This window comes from Hyperoodon ampullatus, assembly GCF_949752795.1.
Source record: "Hyperoodon ampullatus genome assembly, chromosome: 3".
NCBI lineage: Eukaryota > Metazoa > Chordata > Mammalia > Artiodactyla > Ziphiidae > Hyperoodon > Hyperoodon ampullatus.
The window spans coordinates 4,643,130-4,666,208 of record NC_136916.1 but is presented as its reverse complement, the minus strand read 5'-3'; the positions used below and the strand labels follow the sequence as shown (position 1 = coordinate 4,666,208).

The 23,079-nt window shown below is 38.4% G+C and overlaps 1 protein-coding gene across 3 annotated transcripts in view; it reads left to right on the top strand.

Moving 5' to 3' along the window:
• Positions 1–23,079, top strand: part of SLC39A12 (solute carrier family 39 member 12) — a gene marked incomplete at both ends in the record, with an annotated part of 74,245 nt that overhangs the window by 23,817 nt on the left and 27,349 nt on the right. Inside the window, 6 exons of one of the 3 annotated variants that reach the window (XM_079700675.1) lie at positions 4,498–4,670; positions 8,939–9,110; positions 13,450–13,622; positions 16,299–16,451; positions 19,442–19,549; positions 21,317–21,383. In XM_079700675.1, coding sequence (XP_079556801.1) covers positions 4,498–4,670; positions 8,939–9,110; positions 13,450–13,622; positions 16,299–16,451; positions 19,442–19,549; positions 21,317–21,383 — 846 coding nt within the window. Of the gene's footprint in view, positions 1–4,497; positions 4,671–8,938; positions 9,111–13,449; positions 13,623–16,298; positions 16,452–19,438; positions 19,550–21,316; positions 21,384–23,079 lie in introns of all 3 variants that reach the window. The other 2 variants (XM_079700674.1, XM_079700676.1) reach the window with 2 other exon arrangements.

Genomic DNA, 23,079 nt, shown 5'->3' with positions numbered 1-23,079 from the left:
ATCTTCCATCGGCAACACATAACATCTGGTTGTCTCTTTCTGAGAAGTTATAAGCTATTGATGGTCATTGCCTAGATTGATCAATTGTTTGGGGCTTACACAGTGGTGATCTTCTAATTCTCTCAGTTCTTCTTCATGTTTCAGTGTAATAATTCTTTAGTGGAAGATCTTTCCCTCACCATAATTTCATTTTATTGAGGTTCTTAAAGGAAAGTAAGGATAAACTCTTGATTCTTTAATTTACCACTTTACAAAATAATAACATTTTCCTTGCATCCTTCAAGGAACAATGAGCTTTTCTTTTTATATCATTATGATTTCTTATCTCTCAATCTATTGTCATTATTATCCTTTTGATACTCAGATCGTTCCCTCTTTGAGAAGTGGAATCTTATTCAAGGTGGTTGTAGGTCCTTTGTCAAAACCCTTAACACATTTTATATCTCCCTTGCTCTCCAGTATAAAATATTCCAGGTTCATCTTGTACATTTTCTGCCTAAGCTGGGATAATTGTTTCTCCAAATATTTTTTATCTTTATATAAACCAATTAATCAAACTTTTCTCTTATTGCTTTTGGATTTTGAGTTAGAGTTGAGAAAGTTTCCCACATTCCCAGGTTATAGAAGAAGTTACTCGTGTTTTCTTCTAGTACTTGTATGCTTGCATTTCTGATCCATTTAGGATTAATTCTGGTGCATGTTGTGAGGATTAGATCCAGTTTATTTTCTCTGTACGACTATGCAGTTTTCTTTATACCTTTTATTTAAAATGCAGTGGAAATTATTTCCTCCACTGGTTTGAGATGCTTCTTTTATATAATAAAATGATAAATGCAATCAGGTCTATTTCTGTTTTCCATTCTGTTCTATTGGCCCACTTGTCTATGCATGTGCCAGTACTGTACTGTTTTACTTATAGTGGCTTTATAGTATATTTTAATTTCTGATAGAGCTAGCCTTCTTCATTGCTCTTCTTTTCAGGGTCTTCCTGGCTTGTTCACTCTTCCTAACAAATATCACCTAACTGTCAAGCTCTGGGAAAAAATAACCCTGTGATAATTTTATTATAATTGCAAAATAATTATAAAGTAACTTAGAAATGATATTTATAAGATGTTGCATTTTTATATCCCATAGTGTTTCTGTTTGTGCATATCTACATGTGTGCTTTTGTGGAGTGTTTTATTATTTCCCTCACATAGGTTTTAGACATTTCCTGGTACATTTATACCTAGGCATTTAACCTTCCTTTTGGCTCTCTTACCTGGGGTCCTCTCTTTCATTACAGCTTCTAACTGGTCATTGTCTATGTGAAGGTTAGTGATTCTTTATAGATTAATTTTATAACCTGTTCCATGATTAAATATTTCATTTTATTTTGCCCTAATTCTTTAGTCTTCAGACAGTTTTGCCTCTTCTTTTTCTTTTTTTTTTTTTTTCCTTTTTTTTTTTTTTTTTGCGGTACGCGGGCCTCTCACTGTTGTGGTCTCTCCCGTTGCGGAGCACAGGCTCCGGACGTGCAGGCTCAGCGGCCATGGCTCACGGGCCCAGCAGCTCCGCGGCATGTGGGATCTTCCCGGACCGGGGCACGAACCCGTGTCCCCTGCATCGGCAGGCGGACTCGCTACCACTGCGCCACCAGGGAAGCCCGCCTCTTCTTTTTCAATTCGTGTGTCTCTTTTCTTTGTCATCTAATTACATTGCTTAATAACCCCAATATAATGTTAAATATTTTGAGAATGGTCTGTACCCTTATCATGTTCTAGACTTTGAAAGAAAAGTTTGTTTCCTCATTGAGTTGAGAGAACAATGATAAAGAAATATATTTATAGTCTTTTATATTAACCCACATATTTATATTTCTAGTACTCTTCATTTCTTCCTGTGGACTTGACTTACCATTCAGATCATTTCTTTTCAGCTTAAATAACTTCATCTAGTGTTTCTTATAAGACAGTTTGGGTACCAATGAATTCTCCATTCATTGTTTATCTGGGAATAATTTTATTTCACCTTCATTTTTAAAATTCATTTATTATTTATATTATTTTGTAACATCTTTATTGGAGTATAATTGCTTTACAATGGTGTTAGTTTCTGCTGTATAACAAAGTGAATCAGCTATATGTATACATCTATCCCCATATCTCCTCCCTCTTGCATCTCCCTCCCACCATCCCTATCCCACCCCTCTAGGTGGTCACAAAGCACCGAGCTGATCTCCCTGTGCTATGCGGCTGCTTCCCACTAGCCATCTATTTTACATTTGGTAGTGTATATATGTCCATGCCGCTCTCTCACTTCATCCCACCTTACCCTTCCCCCTCCCCGTGTCCTCAAGTCTTTTCTCTATGTCTGCATCTTTATTCCTCTCCTGCCCCTAGGTTCTTCAGAACCTTTTTTTTTTTTTTTTTTTTAGATTCCATATATATGTATTAGCATACAGTATTTTCTCTTTCTGACTTACTTCACTCCATGTGACAGACTCTAGGTCCATCCACCTCACTACAAATAACTCAATTTAATTTCTTTTTATGGCTGAGTAATATTCCATTGTATATATGTGCTACATCTTCTTTATCCATTCATCTGTCGATGGACACCTAGGTTGCTTCCTCACCTTCATTTTTGAAGGGTTGTTTTGCTGGATATTAAATCCGTAATTGACAGTTTTTTCTTTCAGCATTTTGAACATCTTATTCCACTACTTTCTGGCCTCTATTTTTCAGATGGGAAGTCAGCTATTGATTGTATCAATGCTCCCTGGTATGTGATGAGTCATTTTTCCATCACTGCTTTCAAGATATATCTTTGTCTTTGACTTTCAACCATTTGACTATGTCTGGGTTTGAATCTTTTATATTTATCCTACTTGATGTCTTATGAGCTTCTTTTTGTTTTGTTTTGTTTGTTTGTTTGTTTTTTGACCATGCCCCATATTATTTCCCCAACCTGGGACCTTGACAGTGAGAGCATGGAGTCCTAGCCACTGGACCACCAGGGAATTCCCTCTGATGAATTTTTTGAACATTGTAGATTAAGGCTTTACATCAAATTCAGAAAGTTTTTAACCATTATGTTCTCCAGTATCTTTTTCGACTTCTTTCTCTTTCTTCTCTCCAAGTGACTGCCACTACATATGGGTCAGTATATTTGCTGTTTCCCACAGGTCTCTGAGACTTGTTCTTCCTTTTTCTCTTTGTTCTTCAGATTAGATTATTTCTATTAATTTATCCCCATATTCAGCAGTTCTTTCTTCTACCATCTCCATATGCTGTTGCACATTGTTGCACTTCACTCCTCTAGTGAATTTTTCACTTCATTTATTCTGTTCTTCTGCTCCAGAATTTCCATTTAGACTTTTATATAGTTTTGATCTCCTGATTGAAAATTGCTATTTGTTAATTTATTATTGTCATACTTTCCTTTAATTTCTCAAATATTATTCTCTTTAGTTCCTTGAACATACTTATAATGACTGCTTTGAAGTCTTCATCTGGTAAATCCAACATCTGGGAATACTCAGATACATATTTATTGACTGCTTTTTTCCCTGACTCTGAGTCACACTTTTCCATTTCTTTGCAGGTCTCTCTCTCTCTTTTGTTGTTGTTGTTATTGGAACTGGCCATTTAAAGTAAAATATTGTAGTAATTCTAGTTTTCAGTTTTCCTACTACTGATGGTAACATTTAGGAAAACACCAGAGGTATTTTTTTCACAAATAGAAAGATGAATAAATCCCAAGAAATTCACCATAATATTCAATTGTTCTCTGTATCAATCATTTTTTAAGGCTACAGCTGTACCAAGGGAAACTAAACTGCAGTCTGCAAACTTACAACCATACCACAGTAGCATTAGAAAACAAAGTCTCGTTTGTCCCAGTAATCTCAGCTGTTTTTCAATTCCTGTTTCTTTCCTGCATTAAACACTGAAGAGGAAAATGATTAGATTGACTTTACATTAAAGTTATAGTTAATCTACTAAGGATGTATAGTGCCTAAAGGGAATAAATTTTCTAAGGATTAAATCAGTTTCATCTTTTGTTTACATTTTTATAGGGAACACCTAGAAAAAGAATTAGTTGTCTTATCAGAAGGCACTCCATTTTTGGAATTGCTCATTTCATCATGGTTCAGCCCTAAGATCTCAAGATCTTGTGAGAGAATCATTAACCATGTGAAGTATAAATATTCTTTATTCTTTTTTTTTTTTTTTTTTTTTGACCATGCTGTGCAGCATGTGGGATCTTAGTTCCCTGACCAGGGATTGAACCTGTACCCTCTGTATTGGAAGCACAGGGTCTTAACCACTGGACCACCAGGGCAGTCCCTAAATGCTCTCTGTTCTTGTTCAGAGTAAAACTTTGGCTTTTCCTTAGAACTTAGAAATTTACTTAGTAAATATCTATGCTGTGGCCGTGTGAAATTGTGATTATTCTGAAACCAGCCTGTCTTTATTCTATGTGACACCAGATTTTGTATGAAATTTCTAGAACTAGACCAACTCCTCAACACTCTCTGGACTAAAAATACCTGTATCAGAAAAGATAGAATCCATCAACTTCAAAGGGAACAAAACAACCTAACAATCCATGATTGGGCCTACCCCAATCTATCTGTATCCAAGGACCCAGGATCAGATGACAGTCCAATTTCCTGGGATCAGGTATTGTCATTATTCCTCTTGTACCATCATTTGCTATTGTCAAAGGAAGTAGCTGTGAACATTCTCTAAGAGTTGTTGAAAAGTTAAAGGATAATGTAGATTTCCTTAAATGTAAAAATATTCTATTTCCACAGTGTGGGCAGGGTTTTTTCTTTTTACAAGTGGGTCTCTATAGACATAAACTTGAGGTCAAGATATTTAGGAGAATGATATATATTACTCTTTCCTCCACTGGGTCCGTACTGAATGCATGAATAATTAATTCAGCAGACCTGTGAGCATTTACTATGTGCTGGTCACCATCATGGGCACCAGGGAAAGATAACTGAACAAAAATAGGCACGGCTTCTATGGAGCTAACAGGGTAGTGGGAGGATATAGACATTATATAAAAACTTACAATGATGAATGAACACTTTAAAGTTAGATTAGATTATGAAGAGATTACTTTGGATTTTGAGCAACAGATAAATATTTGTATAGTAGGTAGCCCTGAGAAGGTTTTTGAGAAAAGGTGATATATGAGCCTATAAACATGTTCATATTCTTATTTCCTAAAGTTGTGTTCCAAAGTACATTCACTAGTCTACCTAGATAATTCTTGAAAAGGGGTGCTATGGTCAAATCTAACTGGGAAATACTGAAGATACATATTGCACTGTAGCATATTAATGTGTCTGGGGAGGTCCTTTAGTAAATAAAATTCTGTAATCTTATTGGATCCAGCATTTTTCAGACTCTGTTACACATAGAAACCTTCCCTGCCCTTATTATTTAAAATCTTGAAAAATTGATATTCCATGATAATGGCTTACATTTAATGAGTAAATTAATACTATGTATTAGACACTGCACAATTTCACCTGCATTCTTCATATAATTATTACAACAGTTGTATGAAGCTAGGTTATATAATTGCATCCTACAGATTAGGAAATTGAGGCATGGAGCTAATAAGTAGTTGCTTGAGTTTACAGAAACTGAGGTATATACATAGGTTGTCTGATGGCATATTCTGTGCTCTGAACAACTATGTTGTTTGAAAAATGTTGATTTAAAGAAATAAAACAATTTTGGTATTTATATCTCGGATGAGTTACTATTCCTATTAAGCACAGTCTGTATTTTAAAAGAGCAAAATTCCTTAAATATTCCTAACAATAGTGAAGGTCGTTCCTGTAAGTTATGAATGATTGGGCATTATCACATATTTTTGCTACGATATATTTTAAAAAGTGAATTTCTATTAATTAGGCCACATATCAAACGCATCAATTAAAGCTGATTCTCTCAAACTCACATTTAGTGTATTCAACTGAAGGTAACAAGAGTTGATGCCTATATTAATCCTTATTTGTGAAGTCTCTTTAAATATTTCTTCAGGGCCAGCTCTTAGAAGGGAACCCATTTGTCTGATGGAGACCCTATTTGCATAAAGAATGAACGTTATGTCTCAAAATTTAGGGGTTACCTACTTAAGGCATGCATCTTCTAAGAGCAGTAATAATCATTTTCTGTACTGACTCTGCAAGATAAACGAAACAACCTCTTTCTCAATTTTTCTCTGTTCCAACATGTCACTTTCTTTGTGACTTTTGAGGGGACCCTAAGGTAAGAGGCTAGATCTGGAGATACTGCCTATATTATTTAGACCAGTGATTCTCAAAGTGTTGTCCCTGGACCAGCAGTATCAGCAGCACCTGGGACCTTGTTGGAAATGGAAATTCTCAGGTCCCACCTCAGAATCTACTGAATTATACCCTACAATTGTGGAGTCCATCACCCTGTCTTTTAACAAGCCCTCCAAGGGATTCTCAAAACTAAAGTTCCAGAAGCAACACTTCAGAATGTGTTTGTAAAGTTTCCACAGAAATCTGATGATGTCAACACAAGTGTACAAGTATGTTGAAGTTTTATGTGAAGGAATAAAGCTATTTCAAAGGTTATTGACTGGATAATCTAAATTTCCATTCTGTTTTCTTCTTCATGAAAAACATTTTGTCTACCAAAATTTTATAGGATATAATGAATCCCCTTTAAGGACATTTGTGTTAGTGATTTCAGAAGAAATTTAATGCAACAATAACCTAAATAGTACAGGAACAGCAAGTAAATATCAAGGGCAAAGAAGCTTATAATAGAATAACCTTACTCTATGAGAAGGTATTCTAAAACTAGAAACTATTCAGTTCCTTGACAGTGAACTGCGGGAAGATGCATGGCATTCTTTTCATGTTTATCTTTCCACTCTCTTACTTCCCAGGCAGGCATTTTTCAATGAGAATGTTTATTATGAAGGATTCATTATCAGAAGTTTGTTGTTAGTTTCCCTTTAGTGTTGCCAGTATTTTTAATGATGAAGTAATTCTATTCCATGATTAATAAATGATACAAAAGGGACTATTGTCTTTGGTGTAAATTATTTTGATAAAGGGAAAAAAATCACAAGTTTAGCTTTCTGCTGCTGCTGCTTGTAGTAGAAAGCTTTGGGAGTTCTTGCCCAATCCCTTTCTGAGAAATGGCTTTCTCACCCACAGTGCTGGGTCCAGAAGCCATGTTTGAAGAGCATGGCCCCACCTCCTATCTCAGGGGCAAAACTGATGGAATCAAATGGGTATTTGACCAAGAAAACCCATCTATAGCTTTGCTGAGCCAATCAGATCTGTCAGGGTTTGCAGACTCAATCCAATTTTCGGTTCTTGGATGAAAAGGTCACCTTAGGGTCAGGGCTTATATGGCCATGTGTTTATTAAAGAGAGAAGACCAGACTTTGAAAGGAAGTAGATGTCTGCAGAGGGAAAGAGAAAGAAGAAAATACTAAGCCCCAAAAAGACAGAGAAAAGTCATTGGTTCTAATTTTCCAGCTTCCGGTTCAGTTCCGCTTGAAATGTGGCTGTCCTTCCCATCTCACACATCCTCTGTAAGCTTCATGCATCCTCCTCTTGGTGTCTGCTGGTTTGAGTAGGTTCTGTTACATGCAACCAAACATCTCCCAATCAAGATAAAGCTTTTTAACCCTTGGAATCATCCCAAAGGATTTTTGTGTGGGAGGATCCAGCAAATGTGTCATCATTATTTTCTGATTAGCCATGTGCCTTTGTTTAAAATCCCTACTTTCTACAGCATGGCAGATCAGACAATCCTTGTATACATCACTGACTTTTTAAAAGATACCTGACTGTAACTAAAGATCACACTGATCTTGCATTGGGGTCTTATTTCAGTAGAAGACACGCATTTGTGCTAGTGAAACTATACACCCTTCTCATCCACATATGAAAACTTTTCAGTGTAATTTTTTTTTTTGTGTGTGTGTGTGTGTGTGGTACGCGGGCCTCTTACTGTTGTGGCCTTTCCTGCTGCGGAGCACAAGCTCTGGACGCACAGGCCCAGCGGCCGTGGCCCACGGGCCCAGCCGCTCCACAGCATGTGGGATCCTCCCGGGCCGGGGCACGAACCCATGTCCCCTGCATCGGCAGGCGGACTCTCAACCACTGCGCCACCAGGGAAGCCCCTTCAGTGTAATTTTTGATGCACATAATGTCAGCCCTTAACACTTCTGAAATGGACAGATGCTTTGAGGCAGTTTTTAGAGACCCATTTCATTTGTTGTCTGTTTCTACTTATCTCATAAATATCCCTATACAATATGAAAAAAATCACAGAGATCTAGATAAAAATTAGTGAAATCAGTAGGCAATAACAGTGATTTCAATTGTTTTTGTGGTGGAAGGCTGTCAAGGGACAGAGGTAGCCATATCGTTCAGTGTTTACACACCAGCGAGTTGATACAACGTTCACTTTTAAAATATTACCTTTACTCTTACTGCTTTTGAAAAATGCATGTTGCCTACAAAGGCTCGCTAAATCAGAGAATATTAAAGACGATGACCTCATTACCTCAGAGCTCCTGTTTATCCTGTGAAGTTTTAGCTTTGTTCATAATACAAAGCCATCCCCCCTCAAGGTTTCCTTAGGCTGCTGGTTAGAACACTATCCAACACATTGAAAGAAAAAAGAAAAAAGTGTGCAAAACTCCTACTATATAATACTCAGAATGAAAGTGAGATACAGCTGCTTTAATCAGAGATGAAAGATAATCCTGGGGAATTATTCATGGACAAAAGGCTTCAGGGAGACACACATAGTAATGGCTTCGTGTTGACTTGAACCCTTCCACTTAGTTCTGACTCCTCAAGGATGGTAGTCGATGGGGAATTTGGTTCAGTGCTGAGGATGGTTAACAGTATATGTTCTTCCTCCTACAGACTTGCTTCTCTGCTGGACAATTCGTGGAGATATTTCTACAGAACAAGCTTTCAGCCATTTCTAAAGAGGACTTTAAGCAAATGAGTCCAGGAATCATCCAGCAATTGCTGAGCTGCTCTTGCCAGCTGCCCCAGGACCAACAAGCAAAGCTGGCACCCCCCACTCCGGAGAGTAAGTTCTGGTTCTTTAATCGGAGAGCTAATGCACACAGTGTATGCAATAATGATGGTAAGTGAAGGATACGTACCGTATACCAGGCACCGCTTTAAGCATTTTACATTGATCAGCTCACTGAGTCCTCACACAGTGCCACCAGCTAGAAATTATTGTTATTATCCTCACTTTAGAGATGAGGAAACTGAAGCACAGAGAAGTTAAGTGACTTGCCCACGGACACACAGCTGGTAAGTGATAGAGCTGGAATTCAAACCCAGACAAGCTGTTTTTAACCACCTATGCTATACTGCCTTTCAACGAATATTTTATATTTTGTGTATAGCTTATATAAATCAAGTTTGTCCCCTGTATTTGACTCAAGCATGGACCAACTTCAAAGTCCATAGTTGAGATGTGGCATGGTATATGAGAAAGAACATCAGTGCTGGGATCAGAAATGCAGAGCTGAGGCATGCCTTCTTTCCCCAGCCAACTCTGTAATCTTCAGCAATCTCTTTATATCCCAAGCCCGTCTCTTTCTCTGCACAGTGGGAAGTAGTGATATTACAGGGCTTCCTATCCATTTCCACATGATGGCACACAGTAAAAATGAAGGCACATTGGGGTAAACCAAAGAGGCTGTTCTGGGATGGAGGTGACCAGTGCAAGGAGGTGCCAGCCTCCCGGTTGTGGAAGTGAAAGGATCAATTTTCACACTCACCTGTGACCCATAACATCACTGCAGTATGTGAGCACTACTCTAAGACTTCACAGTATACCAGTCCAGTTCCAATGGGCTAATGCATACAAAAATGCATTCTGTAAATTTAAAGCACCTGACATTTAAAAGTCAAAAGAAAAAAACGTGGTGGCTTAAGAACATCTATGATGGATAGTAAAAATATGACATTTAACTATATTTAAAATATTACCATTGATCTGAGGGCCTTACACATTTTTCAGAACTGCTTTTCTTTCTCTTTGAGGTAGTCTGCAATGCCCATCATAGCAGAATTGTTCAGTTACTTATTTCTAACTCATAATTCTACATCGAGTAATTCATTTGAAGATTGTGAACAAAAACATGCCAGGTCCATATATCTAAGACTCCACATTCACGGAGAGGAAAAAAAGCTTCATTAAAAGTGAGCAGCTAAATAATTCAACACCTTGTGGTCAGTGATGGCTCAAAAATGGATCTGTATAACCAGACACCTCCCTGGCACGGGGTCTGGTTATACAGGCCAATTGGAAACAGGGTTTTGGACTGAAGATCCATGAAAAAAGCTTAATTCCCTTTTTAATTAACTTCTAGACCCTTCTAGGAAATAGTCTTCCTGAGAAAAATCCAAATAAGTCATACTCACTAAAAGAACATAGAAAAACATCACCATCCTCAATTTAAACGGTTGCATCATATAACTAAAGAGAAAGGTTTGTGTTGTTGGCCTTTTGAAATTACAAGAATGTAAGACATTAAAGAGGGGAAGACACAGGGAGACGTTATTTAGAACACAGTGTTCAGTATGCTGAAACTCAACCCCTAAGCACCACCTTCAATTGAATTTCCAGGAAAGAATGCTCTGGCCGTGTAGAAGTCATTTCAGACCTGTTCAAAGAAGCTGCTCAGGATTGGTTAAGAATTTAGTTGGTAGGTCCAGTTCTGTTGTAAGGATGGGAAAGATTTATATCAAATCTGACTCCAATCAAGAAAGATGTACAAGCTCCCAAGGAAGGAAACATCCTTTCTCTTCCAAAACCACACTGTAGCTGCCCTCAGGACAATGGGGAAAGTAGAAGAATTAAAGAACTTGAAACTTTGCCTTTTGCCTGGGAAATGTCAGCCCCTAATTTGTCCTTGCTGAATTCCTGACATTTTCTGATCTTTTGTAGCCACCATGAAAATGTGGCAACTTTGAACTTTATTAGGCACCCAGGTGCTCATGTTAAACTTCAGATGTCTTTATCTGTTGGTCAAGAAGAGTCACTTTCCCACTGACTGTCTATTTGTGGAAGAATGGGATGTGAAACTTGGTTAAATATTTCTAGGGATTTTTTAACAACATAGGTATTAAATTAGAGCAAAATAAAACCTCTAGGCAGGTGCATGATCATTCCAGACTATTTCTGTTATTTTTTTTTAATGTCGTAAAAAATACATGCAATTTACCATCTCAACCCTTTTAAGTGTACGGTTCGATAGTATTAAATATTTTCACATTGCTCTGCAACAGATCTCTAGAAATGCCTCATCTTGCAAAACTGAAACTCTGTATCTGTTGAACAACAGCCGCTTTATAGATTTCCCTAGCAGCGAAGGAGTAGCGGTGAGGGTGGGAAGACTCACAGCGAAGGAGTAGCGGTGAGGGTGGGAAAGCTCACATCGAAGGAGTAGCGGTGAGGGTGGGAAGACTCACAGCGAAGGAGTAGCGGTGAGGGTGGGAAAGCTCACATCAAAGGAGTAGCGGTGAGGGTGGGAAGACTCACAGCGAGGGAGTAGTGGTGAGGGTGGGAAAGCTCACGGCCGAGGATTAGTGGTGAGGGTGGGAAAGCTCACGGCGGAGGAGTCGCAGTGAGGGTGGGAAGACTCACGGCGGAGGAGTCGCGGTGAGGGTGGGAAGACTCACGGCGGAGGAGTCGCGGTGAGGGTGGGAAGACTCACGGCGGAGGAGTCGCGGTGAGGGTGGGAAGACTCACGGCGAGGGAGTAGCGGTGAGGGTGGGAAGACTCACGGCGGAGGAGTAGCGGTGAGGGTGGGAAGACTCGGCGAGGGAGTAGCGATGAGGGTGGGAAGACTCACGGCGGAGGAGTAGCGGTGAGGGTGGGAAGACTCACGGCGGAGGAGTAGCGGTGAGGGTGGGAAAGCTCACGGCAGAGGAGTAGCGGTGAGGGTGGGAAAACTCAAAGTGTGGAAGTTTTTTGCCTCCTCCGAGTACACTACCAACTTTATTTTAATGTTGGATCTCTGTATAATTTAGAGCTTATACTTCGATAAGGGTCCTCTTCACATCACAAGCCTGTTGTCATCTTACCAGCTAGTGTCATTACCATGACCTACTGTGGAGAATGACTGTCCCAGAAAAGTACAAGAATGATGAGGATGCAACATCTTCAATTATAACACATTTTAAGATGGTAATTTCTTAAAATCCACAATGGGCTTTAAGTGCAATAGTATGATAGCTGAAATTGTTTGATTTTTCATCTATCTGTGGTCACAAAAGGAAATGATAGTTTAATTTTGTAATTACCTACCTTCCTTGTTTACAAACCATTTGGCCTGCCATTAGTAACTTCTGAGTTGAAACAGAGTATTCGCTCTGAATATCTGCAACCAAAGGAAAATGGTGTCTGAATACTCTTTATCCCCAAATCATATATACTTGACTCTGAAAGCCATTTCTTTCTCTTAATCTTTCTCTTTCTTCCTTTACCCTTTTATTTCTTCTCCCCTCCTACATATTTGTTTCTGTTTGAATAATTGTAAAATATTGCACTTTCTGAACATTTAAAAAATCTAGAAGCTTAGAAATACAGAATAAATTTTAGGGGTTTTAAAAACTTATTGCAATAATCCAAAAGGTAGGCTGTCCAAATTTATATTATCATCCATTACACATTGATCAGTTTTTACCAGTACCATCGCTCGTTTTAGTCACTGAGAATAATAAACACTTCTGACATCACAAATAATTTTGAGAATTTTTGTAAGAAAGTACTCATTTTGTCCACAAATATTGATCTACAATGGCCCAAACTATATGCTCCTTCTGTAACATTGCTTCCTTGCCTTCAAAATGTTTAAATGAAATTAAATGACAAATATTACCAGTGTCTGTCAATAGAGATTATAGTTTAAAGTGAGAGAAATTATTTTTTGGGGGGATAGGAGGTAAGCTGGCTCCTTGCTTGCTAGGGTGATTTTTTTCATAAGGGGTAGTCAGGATAACTTCAAAGCAACGGAGTAATTTGGAGAAAGTCTTTTCATTTTTTTCCTTACAAATTAAAGCCTTGAACCTTTTGCGGGCCTCTCACTGTTGTGGCCTCTCCCGTTGCGGAGCACAGGCTCCGGACGCGCAGGCTCAGCGGCCATGGCTCACGGGCCCAGCCGCTCCGCGGCATGTGGGATCTTCCCGGACCGGGGCACGAACCCGTGTCCCCTGCATCGGCAGGCGGACTCTCAACCACTGCGCCACCAGGGAAGCCCACTTTGAAACCTTTGATGCAATATAGCACTCATAAAACAATTTTGTCTCCCTATCCGTTATAGTATAGGCTGGATTCTTCTAGCATGTTCACTGGCAGAGGCCCTCACAGGGGCTCTGACTGTTTTGCCATCTCCTTTTTGGCTCAGAATATGGCTACAGCACCATGGCAGTGACGCTGCTCACGCTGGGCTCCATGCTCGGGACGACCCTGATCCTCTTCCAGTGCTGCGAGGAGAGCTATAGGCTCGTTCTACAGCTGTTTGTGGGTCTGGCTGTTGGGACCCTTTCTGGGGAAGCTCTGTTCCATCTGATTCCTCAGGTAAGCGGCTATTTTCCGTTTCAGATGGAGTGTTTCGAATTTCTCTTTACTTTGTGCCACTGGAGGTGTTTAGGCAGAATTTCACAGTGACATGGATGCGTAGATACAGTGGCCAGTGTTTTCCTTGATAATCAGTATTATTTCCCCAAAGCCCTTGTAGGAGAAAAGAGATGATTAATCATTAGATCCACCAGGTTATTCTTACTTTTGAAATTTAAAACTATGTGATCAGATATGGATTCCTATTAACAAAAGTTCAGGGAGTGTACGTACCTATAAATAAAAACGAATGGGCTATAAGATGCACTGGTTTTTCCCCGGCGGCCCCCAACCTTCCTCAGATCCATACTCTGCTCTTCTCTGCTGTCTTTTCTGCCCCTGAAGATTGCACCCTCTCAGCTCCCTTGCAGGCTGGATTGTTGTTTGAGTTCCCCCAGGGGGTGCACAACAGAAAAGCCAGGGCAGGAGGAGAGAGTGGCAGGGGTATCTCTTTCCCGCTCCCTCCCTCCAGCACTGGCTCTAGAAGCAGCTGATTCCCCGCAGAAATACACCTCCTGCAGGAGGCCTCCTCCCTAACTTCATCTCCCACTGAGCTTCAGTAATTGAGCTTCGGTTATTTCCAACCTTCGCCCTTTGCCCTTTCAGCCCTAAGAGTGATAATGGTTCCCTGGGGTGGCCAGTTTCCGGGTGTCTCATTATCTCTCGTTCATACCCTTGACACCTGCCCACACCTCTGTCATAGCACCACCATTAACCTCTCTTTGTTGGAACCATCAAAATGAATTTCTCTTTCTTGCCCAACTATTAGCGTCTAGATTTCCTTTAAGAAACATGCAATCTCCAGGGAGCTGGCTCTTTGCTGAAGTCTTCGGAGCTCTTTATTTGTCAGAGATGAAAGGATTAGAACCAGAGATGCAAAAGAGTTCAGGGAGAAAGTTCTTCAGATGAGGTTATGTATTCCTTCTGAAATCTCTCATGATGGATAACGATGAGCCAGTGATTTCCCCCACCTCTCACAAAGTCTGAGATGTTAAAATTTTCCACAAGCCTCTGGCAATTTCCTGCAGGGTCCCTCTTGTTGCTTAGAGGCTCAAAAATTATTACGTGTTCTGAAAATTGCAAAGTGAGCATTGGAGAAATGAAACAAACCATTATTAGTTTTAATTTCCCTTATAATCTAAGTTTCAGGAAATATTTCAGGGCTTACTGGCTTGAGGCGGTGGCCGAAGCCTGTTTCTAGGTCACTGCAGTGGGTGCAGAGCTGTTCATTGCCCAGGATCCTGGGGCATAACAACAGGATCTTCGGGCTGCCTGGGTCTCCCCGAGTGGGAGAGTACACAGCCCGAGGCAGCAGGGTTGGACGCCGTGGGGAGTGGGACTGCCCACCGGCCCTATAGAGACATAGTTACAGAGGGGAACCTGGCTGGGTTTCACTGAGAAGGCAGTTGCTGTACTTGAGGAAAGAGAGGAGCACGTAAGTTATTGGGAAGAGGAAGATAGATGCCGTACAGGTGTGGTGGAAAGCTAGAAACATCAGTGGTTCCTGAATGTGATGCAAGGCAAGTGTTTAAAGGTCTGCACAGAAATGAGGAAAATCCCACTGTCACGATTTCCTCTTTTAACTAGCTGCATTGATTCAACTTGAAGATGTACATTTTATTCTGAAATTGTGAGGTTTTCCTCTGGTTTCTTTTCTGATGTGACATCCTCTGTTTTGTGACATAATGGTAATTCCAAATATTAGGTGCCTGTCCTTTTAAGTCTTTACCAAAAGAAAAAGTGGACTAACGTGTATATGTCTTTAGTTATGTCCATACACTCAATGTGTATATGGAGATCCATACATATACTCACACATGTATACATATGTATCAATATGTATATGCATATGTACATAAATATCTATACACTATTTATATGAACATATACACATATAATTTTTTTCTTTTCTAAATTTAAGGGTTAGTAATATCCTAAATATGGAAACCACAATATTTCCCAAACTGTCTTCTCCTGGGGAGGGAATATGATACATTATGATTTACTAGCTCACAAGAAATCATGAGGTCAACAAATGTATGAGACAACCAGTGGGATGAGTCAACTAGAGGAAAATTCCTAATGCTTTTCTAGTATCCTTTTGTGTCCCGGAGAGCTGACAGTATTGCTGGGCATACAGGATGCACTCAATGGAAAAAGTCCTCCAGGTGGATTTCTTACTTATTTGAACATTTATTAAAAGTTTTCTTTAATTGCTATGGGGCATGGGGTGAATAAACCCTGGATGAAATGTATCTTTATATTTGTTCTGGATATAGAAAACATTGATTTGTTATAAAGCTTTGCTGTGCAAATTGGGATGGATTGAACTGGGAAAAAATTCAGCTGAAGGACAGAATGTATGAGAATTTAGGCCACTTGCTGAAATAAGCTTAGGCTTTAGTCTACTCATTAGCAGCAGCTTTTCAAAGCTCTCCTTTCTTTTTTCACATCTTATTTGGCCCTGATTAAATCATATAGTGTAAGTATTCATACATCTAAAAGCAAACTGGGCTTTGAATGAATTCAGGTGTTGTCATGGGGTTCCCCAGAATGGAAATTGAATATATTTTCAACAGTGGACCTACTAAATAATATTTAAGTCATCAAAAGTTATTTCTTTCTGTCTCTTTTTAGGTTCTTGGTTTACATAAGCAGGAAGCCTCAGAGTTTGGGCATTTCCATGAAAACAAGGGCCATATTTGGAAACTGTTGGGATTAATTGGAGGCATCCATGGATTTTTCTTAATAGAAAAATGTTTTATTCTTCTTGTATCACCAAGTGCCGAGGTATATTTTAAATTTTATTTATCTTTTATGTTAGGGCTTCATGATATTTGTCTTTTATTTCAGAAATACTTGTTCAAAAGTAATTAACATCTTCACGAGGTTGTCTGTTTAAGGGATGGGACTCCGATTTCTAGGACACACAGATCATTCTGACTGAGAGCTTCCCTATAAGCATGATTATTAATTTTTCAAACATCTGTTGCTGGCCCATTACTATACTTATTACAGCCTCCTTTTTGACCTCCCTGGCTAGTTTAGAAACAGGAGAATATTTCATGTCTGAGAATGAAGGGGTTTAAAGGCCTAGCTACCAATCTGTGTTTTGGGTATCTTTCTTAACCCAAAACAAATGAACAAGCAAACAAAAACTTTGAAAATTTGGAAAATTATGCATCGTTTTCTATCTTAAGGACATTTAAAATTATGCAAACAAGAAGCTCAGGAGTGGGAATTCCAGCAAATCTTTTTTTCAGCTTGAATAATTGCTTTCATTGTGCCTGCATTTGATCAATTTCTACATATATGATGAAATGTAAAATGCAGTGTGGCTTATTTTTAGATTTTGTTTCTTTTTGCTCTTATATATTACCCTATAAGAAAATAGATGAACGGTTTTGTGGGATAGTTAAAAACATAAATGCTTGTAAAAAACAAACAAACAAACAAAAAGCTCCAGGAGACTAAAATAAACTTTCCCTACAAAGTCCTGGGATCCTGCAGTCTTCATGGTTTTCTACTTATTCCCTAACTTTCTTCCCGTTCACATACTATAAAATGCTCAGGGCAAACACTACTATCTTTTAAAAGACTTTTAAACAAACTTTTAAACAAGCAAACACTACTATCTTTTTTTGTTTTTACTCAGAAAACAAGTCTTTATTAATTTCTATTAATTAGGTATTGTAGGTATAAGCAGAAGCAATTTATGTTATAGTCATTTTCCTTGAGTAACTGATGCTATTGGTATTTTTTTTAAACGTCTTTATTGGAGTATAATTGCTTTACAACGGTGTGTTAGTTTCTGCTTTATAACAAAGTGAATCAGTTATACACATACATATGTTCCCATATCTCTTCCCTCTTGCATCTCCCTCCCTCCCACCCTCCCTATCCCACCCCCTAAGTGGTCACAAAGCACCGAGCTGATCTCCCTGTGCTATGTGGCTGCTTCCCACTAGCTATCTATTTTACATTTGGTAGTGTATATATGTCCATGCCACTCTCTCACTTCGTCCCAGCTTACCCTTCCCCGTCCCCATATCCTCAAGTCCATTCTCTAGTAGGTCTGTGTCTTTATTCCTGTCCTGCCCCTAGGTTCTTCATGACCATTTTTTTTTTTTTAGATTCCATTTATATGTGTTAGCATACAGTATTTGTTTTTCTCTTTCTGACTTACTTCACTCTGTATGACAGACTCTAGGTCCATCCACCTCACTACAAATAACTCAATTTCATTTCTTTTTATGGCTGAGTAATATTCCATTGTATATATGTGCGAAATCTTCTTTATCCATTCATCTGTCGATGGACATTTAGGTTGCTTCCATGTCCTGACTATTGTAAATAGAGCTGCAATGAACATTTTGGTATACTATCTTTTAAAAGTCTTTTAAAAGACTACTATCTTTTAAAATATCAGCACTTGTTGTTTATTATCCCCCCTAAATTTATTCAAAAATTCTATCTCATGCATCAAAAATAAGATGGTTTATGGATGGATAGAAGGATGGTAGATAGATAGATGGGTGGTAAAATACGTGTAATAAAATGTCAATCGTAGGATCTAGGGAGTGAATATCTGAGTGTTGACATCAGAGTTCTTTTAGCTTTTTTGTATATTTGAAACTTTTCACAATAAATAGGTTTTAAACAAAATTCTGTAGAAATTTTTTCTGTTTTAATGAATCAGGGTTGTTCTTTGGCCTGGGGCCCAAGCTAGGGTACTATAATAATTCAGGAATTAGGAATGACAGTTTCAACCCCAACACTTTCTTAAAAACTTAGGAATACCACTTTCTCTAAAAATTTAGGAACTTAACCTCCACAAAAGGAGTTCTAATCTAACTAAGCATTAAAGACAATAATAAGATCCCCATTTATACACAATAGACTAGCATTCATGGACTGGAAAAACTAATTCAGAAAGCCAACATATCAACTTATGCATAATAATTAGAAATGTAACCAGATGGAAATGAGTGAAATAAATTCTGAACATTCAAAAATTATATTTTTTTCAGATGGTCCTTGGAGTTGTCAGGGAACTTAAAAGAGTTTTAAGAACATAATTTTAAGATTCATGATATTGTGTAAAAGAAAAGAAATGTGAATATTTTAGAAGCTACAAGTACTTTAATTGGTGACTATCTTTCTGGAGATATTCATTTAGTAGTTATAGGGTACAGTACGGTTTCGATGATCATCCTTTTGGTATCTCCATCAGAAAGAACTCACAATTTAATTTTGCAGTAAATAAAAAGACCATATAAAATCACCACCATTCATGCCTTTGTAAATCATGACTAGAATTTTTGAGGTTGCATTCTTTTTTTTTATTGAAGAATAATTGATTTACAATGTATTAATTTCTGCTGTACAGCAAAGTAACTCAGTTATACATACATGTATTCTTTTTTCTATTCTTTCCCATTATGGTTTATCACAGGATATTGAATATAGTTCCCTGTGCTATACAGTAGGACCTTGTTGTTTATCCATACTATATATATTAGTTTGCATCTGCTAACCCCATATTTGCGGTTGCATTCTTAAAGCATTTAGACTATGCATGATGTTTTAGGCCAGTCCTATGCCCTAAAACATTCATTTTAGCAAGTACTTATCCTGATGAAATTCTCCTAGTACCCTTTTGGTGTCATCCACCCCTTTGGCCAATAAGCAAAATGTTAAATAGAACTGTGGAATTAACAAAGACTGCACCTGTGTTCTTCTGGCTTCAGCACTAATTTTAAACCATCCTCATCCAGCAGGGCATGTCACTGGTTCATGGGCATATGGGACATTCCCGCCATCTTGCATTCAATACTGAATTAAGTGACCAGTCAGGCAGAGGCAAATCTGCTTCAACTATCCAGTTGGTAGGTTACTGACCTGAAGTATTCTACTGATTTGATTACCTTCTTTCCTTTATTCCTTGATAAATAGATGAGAATCAGTAGGCTAGATAAGTATTAATAGAATGCACTCCTGATTTGCCTATTCTTGATCATGATAAATCCTGTTTTGGAAAACTTTGCCAAACACCTGAAAGCTGTTTTCAAGGGTAAAATGCATTTTCCACAGATTCAAGTCACTGCTCTCTGCACCTCTTTGAAACCCACATGGATCAGATTGACATAATAAACATATCCTTAATCACTCTGTTTACAAGTGTTGTTTTTTTTTTCCGGTATGCGGGCCTCTCACTGTTGTGGCCTCTCCCCTTGCGGAGCACAGGCTCCGGACGCGCAGGCTCAGCGGCCATGGCTCACGGGCCCAGCCGCTCTGCGGCATGTGGGATCTTCCCGGACCGGGGCACGAACCCGTGTCCCCTGCATCGGCAGGTGGACTCTCAACCACTGTGCCACCAGGGAAGCCCCGAATTTCCTGTTTTTTAAGGAAATTTTTTAAGGAAGAGGAACTCACAAATCTTTCCAGTCATCAAAGGAGTTTTAGATATTTGCCTCTAAATTCCTTTACATACTGTGACAATATATAGCTTTTTGGGAAAAAAAAATCCTGGAATAAATATCTGAACTCCTGTCTTTTAATAGTCTTTTGATCTTAATCAGGCTTTTGATATAATGTAATTTTTAAAAACCCCACATTTTTCTTTTGTTTCTAGATCCACCAATTTCAGGCAAGAGGCCTGTCTACCTCTTCTAATCCTGTATCCTTCAGATCCTACCTTCTCAGCCACCCTTCTCCAAAAATAGCCTATCGTTACATCTTTTGAATAACTGCTGTTATTCTAACATGTGAATGTTAAGTTTACTTTCTCTGTTTACATTAAAAAAAAAGATGCTTATGTCTCACATTAAATTTGTCTCAAAGTTTCCACAATTTTGGGTGATAGGAATATGCTTCTAAAGGGACATGTTCCATAGACAGATAAGAAGTATTCTTTTCACACAATAGAACAAGAATCTTAGGCCTAGGGAGGGAAAGTGTCTTTCCTGAAATTGAACCATGAGTCAGTCTCTGAAATAAAATCATATCATCTCAACTTGTAGAAGTCAATTCCAAAATCTCACCTTCCTGTCATGTGAAAGGATGAAAAATCTTTTCAAATTGTATTCTTTTGTAAGTTTGTTGATCTCCTTTCTTAGTCAGCAAGTTGTTTTGTTTTGTTTTGTTTTGTTTTTTTCCTGACCGGAAACGCAACAGAAACAGCACCTTATGCTACGATGAATGAAATGGGGAAGTGTTAGGTTTGCAATGGTTTCTTCTCCACAATCTCCTTAAAGATCAGAAGAGAATTCTAGATCCACAGTCTACTGTACAGGAGCAGAGCCAACTGAGGTCAAGAATCAAGAATCATTTCTTTTTCCTACGGCTTTTGGGTTTCATAAAGACTTCCATAATTTAATAATGAATTACAGACTGTCTAAGTAGCCTCTAGCTCTCTATGGAAGACTCTGAGCTATGTAAGAGTGCTGTTTCCATCTACATGTAGATGGTGGGAAACACATGCTTGCAGACTCGTGGCTCTACCGTCTGTGTTTGTCTATGAAATTGAAAAGTTCTAATATACTCCGGAGGATCAAAATGTCTTTTGATAATCAACATAACTCTTCATGTTTCATTTTTCGATAAAATGATGGCTATTGCTTATCATTCATATTTTATTTTTTAATTTAAAATAGAAAGGCCCAGAAGATGCACAGGCAGCTGAAATTCCTATAGGCAGTCTGAACGCTCCCAACAGAAAATGTGAGTACCAATTTAAAAAATCCAAACATTAAATGTAGAAAGTGCCATAGAAAGAGGTTATATCTGTTTTGAAATAAATATGTGAAAACCATGTAAATTTCCTATTGGCTATGTATTTCATTATTAAAACTTTTGCAATGAAATTTTTAATAAGGGCTCATTCCTATCAGTCTTTGAAACCTACTACACATTAATATCAGTGTTACTTCATTCTTTAAAAATGTTTTCCCCAATGGCTTAAAACTGATCCTCTGGAAACTTTGATTAGCATAAATACTTACGTGGTTATCAAGGCTCTTTTAAAATCCTGCTTACATGATGATTTGAGCCTTTTACTTCCCATGAAGTCTGGAGACAGTACTGTCTTTTTGTCTTCTATCACAGTCTACTGATAATTCATCACAAATGTCTATCTCATTTATGATATTGTCGTTAACATGGTAGAGTTCAAATCAGTGCTATCTCGTTATTCACATCTTATGCTATAACTCATTTGTTTGTATAATTTGCATCCAGTCTTCTTCTTTCTATGATTTTCCCTATTTCTGAATTTGATTAACCAATCTTGGTTAGGACTTTATTCCCTTTTGCTCATACTTCTGAATAATTCTTAGAACTTTTTTTTAAAGGTCTGTGTTGGTTTTCATCAGTTGCTCCTGAATCCTTGCCCCATTTTTCTAGCTGATATTACTCTTTTGTAAACACACTTCTCAATAGTTTAATGTTAAGCAGTCATGATTAGTTATGCCCATTCTATCAGAATAAGTTAGTTATCTGAGAAGAAAAAGAGGTATTTATTGAATACTTATTATATGCCAGGTACAATGCTAAACACGTGACATGGATTATCTCATTTAATCCTCTTACACTCTACTGAATTAAGAATAATTAATATTCAAATTACACAAATGAAGAGACCAGTCATTAGAGAGGGTAAGTCACTGCCCAGGACTACATAGCTACTAAACTCTTAACATTGAGGGACTAAGAAATGCTAATGCAGCAACAATTTCCTTGTGATCATTCATTCAGGCATGCATCCCTGTATTTTTTCACATTCTTTCATTCATTCAAGAAATGTTTGGGCTTCTTGGGTGGCGCAGTCGTTAAGAACCCACCTGCCAATGCAGGGGACACGGGTTCGAGCCCTGGTCCAGGAAGATCCCACATGCCGCGGAGCAACTAGGCCTGTGCACCACAACTACTGAGCCTGTGCTCTAAAGCCCGTGAACCACAACTATTGAAGCCCACACACCTAGAGCCCGTGTTCTGCAACAAGAGAAGCCACCACAATGAGAAGCCCATGCACTGCAACAAAGAGTAGCCCGCTCACTGCAACTAGAGAAAGCCCACGCACAGCAACGAAAACCCAACGCAGCCAAAAATAATAAATAAATAAAGTAAATGAATTAAAAAAACGTTTGAGGATGTTTTAGGCACTGTGATTGCACTGGGGAATAAAATTAGGAATGGTCTTTATCCCTAGGTTGCAATGTGGTTGAGGATATAAATGCTAATAAGAACAAACAAGGTGGTAACAATCACTGTTCTGAACGTGTTTGATGTTTTCACGCCCATAATTTATTTATATGATTCAAAATATGTAATTACGTAGCCTGTCCAATTCTTTTTTCAGGACATTGGTAGTGATACTTTTCCTTCTAAATATTTAGTTCCAGGAGAAATTTTAGAAGGC